Raw genomic sequence first — 2,810 nt, forward strand, 5'->3', positions numbered from 1 at the left:
ACTGTTTAAAAGTATTTATAGGATGTTTAATAACACTAAATAATTATTTTTAATTAGCGTGATCTCTCCTACCGTACGATCGGACGATAGGACTACCTCATACTTTTGTCGAGAGAAATAGTTGCTTATGTAAATTCGGAAAATTAATTTTTAGAAAATTTACAAACGTATTACGCTGTTGATGGTAGAAGATGCTGTGGAAGAACAAACCTACCTTAAGATAAGCTCTATTACAGTGGCGTGCCGTCATTGGAAATGGTGGANTCCTCTCCCAAATTATTTACATTGATAAAATTTAACTTAATTAAAGAATAAGTGTCTAATTTTCTTCATATAATATAAGTTAGCAAATTATAAAATCTCTTAGTCTTTTTATAAGACCATTAATTTGTAGTAGCAAAATAAAAGCATATTTGTATAAGAGAATGACCTATAAATATCAAAATTCCAGTACGTAGTGGGACGGAGATCACGTGATTAACAGATGTGACGACTCATTATATCATATAAAGTTTCTGAATACATGCAGCGTTACTACATGCGTTTCTCTTTGCTCTTCGTTCTAATTTACCTGCCTTTCCTATTTTCTTATAATGAAGATAACATAGATAAAGGTACATATTTATTTTATAAAACTAATTAAATCAATCGCAAAGTTAGTTTAATGAAATATTTTAAATAGAATATTTATTTATTTAGTAAGATTCAGAAATACAGTATTCTAAATTTAATATTTAAACAATGTTTTAAAATTATATAAAAACGCTTAATTTAGGATTTTATTTTTAAATTTTGTTTTAGAAATGTGAAACAAATTTCGTCATTACGTAACGTTCGGTGAAACAGCATAATTGACGTCATAGTTTACCGATATATTACGTCATTACTACGTAATATCGATTAAGTTATTAAAGCTGAATTATATTGAATTAAAATTATAATTTAGTGTCCTTCCAGCTAAATGAATAAAAATTTTAATTTAAACACTAATTATATTGACCTTTGTAATTTATTATTCATATTTATTACTTTGAATTTAACAACATTTTTAATTACAGCACGTTTATCTAATTTTTTTTATTTCCGCTAATATAATCTATTTTAACAGTTTAAGCCTGTATTAAAACTTCTATAAAAATTACTATTTTTATAAGTTTTTTAAATGTTGACAAATATTAGTTTATATAGCCTATATTATATAACGTTGTTACAAATTACGTGAAGTATAATGACAGATTAATTAAGTATAATGTTGACAAATTATAAAAGACATTTGTTTATAAAAGCCTTAAACAAAAATGTATTATTTACTTTAAAAAATAGTAAATAAATATGCAACAAACGAATAATAACCAAAAAAATATGGAAATTATGATCGGTAATGAGCTTTAGATTAAATAAAAATTAATTGATTTAGTGATTAATTAATTAAAGAATTATCTAAAGCAGTGATAAACATCTTTCTATAGATGTTGGCCACGAGTGAACCCTGTAGACTGCCGGCAGGCACATATTTCTTTTTTATGGAATTCCAGGCTTCAGCATGCAGAGCACCAATATACTCCATAATCGCCAGTATACTAGTACAGTACTAAAATAATGTTTGCTAATGTAAGTCACATCGAGAAACACGAAATTATGTTTATCAATGTAGTTAGCAGTTTGAATAGTAATATGCCACAAATGATTAAAAAAAAAATATGATGAAAAGTGTAATAAAGAAATTAAATTAAACTAAACTACAGTGAAAGGTGAGAAAATATAATAGTTTGCATTCAAACGGGAAAATCTTGGATAAATTGGAGATCCTTTAGAGAAAGAGCGTTTGAGATTTCTCCAGTCTGGACTGAGGGAACTGTGTCTTTAGTCCTTATTTTATAATGTCGGTGAATCGCTTGACACAGTTAAGATACATATATTTGAAATAGTTACATAAAAGTTAAAAATTTGCATTGAGATGGCAGGAAGGAGTTCAGCGTAATTGCCGACACGTGGACGAAACGAAACGATAATTGATTTAAATCGGTACAGAATCCTGGCAAGTAGTTACAGCGGAGGCAATCGAAGAGCGATGTAACGTAGTGTCATGTAGTGGGGATGAGAAACATAAATCTGGTTCCTTACTCTTTTAACTCGGATAACTTTTCCATAGTTCAACCGAAATTCGCCAAACGCTGTAAAAATATGAAGCGATTGACTGACTTTATATTGCAAAAAATAGCACCCAAAAATGTCAAAATACTCTTTTGTTATTAAGCGTCAAAGAGTCAAAAGTCGACACTTTCGTTTATTGAATACTAGCTTACCCGTCGCGCATTGCTGCGATCTCAGAAGAAACGAAATTCAAGCAAACCCGTTATGATAAAATTCAATTTACATTTTATCATATTTATTGAAACTTATTATTATTATTCATTTTCATCGGGAAAACATTTCAAAGTGTCGTTTCAATTCTATTTATTTATTGGAGCGCTTGTGGATACACGATATTTTTTGTTTTTCTGTCTGGTGCGTACACGAATAAATCAGAAAGCTTTCCGACGCGTGAGCTGGCCACATACAGTTGTCCACGCGAGAAGCACGCATTCTCCAAATTTAACCCACACACTCGCAGTGATTGCCAAAAGCGCGATATTCCCCATATATATATATATATATATATTTAATCCTTTACAATTTTAATTATTTAATTGCTCCTTCCGCTCTTCCTTGACACGTTGTGAAATTTCTGATAGTTGGATAATAAACCGTTTTATTGTAATTTGTCTTTTTAAATTATTTTGAGTCGATATTAAAATTTGGAAAAGGGG

At 29.4% G+C, this 2,810-nt stretch overlaps 1 protein-coding gene across 3 annotated transcripts in view; it reads left to right on the top strand.

Annotated features, from left to right (window-relative positions):
* The first annotated feature begins 481 nt into the window (after positions 1 to 481).
* Positions 482 to 2,810, top strand: part of LOC111615477 (endothelial lipase-like) — an 11,157-nt gene continuing 8,828 nt past the window's right edge. For 2 of the 3 annotated variants that reach the window (XM_023356881.1, XM_023356882.1), the window contains exon 1: positions 482 to 614. In XM_023356881.1, coding sequence (XP_023212649.1) covers positions 524 to 614 — 91 coding nt within the window. In that variant the 5' untranslated portion in view covers positions 482 to 523. Of the gene's footprint in view, positions 615 to 1,469; positions 1,752 to 2,810 lie in introns of all 3 variants that reach the window. The other variant, XM_023356883.1, reaches the window with a different exon arrangement.

Source organism: Centruroides sculpturatus, unplaced genomic scaffold (genome assembly GCF_000671375.1).
Source record: "Centruroides sculpturatus isolate CEXI.00-Female unplaced genomic scaffold, Cexi_2.0 scaffold2228, whole genome shotgun sequence".
NCBI classification, from domain to species: domain Eukaryota; kingdom Metazoa; phylum Arthropoda; class Arachnida; order Scorpiones; family Buthidae; genus Centruroides; species Centruroides sculpturatus.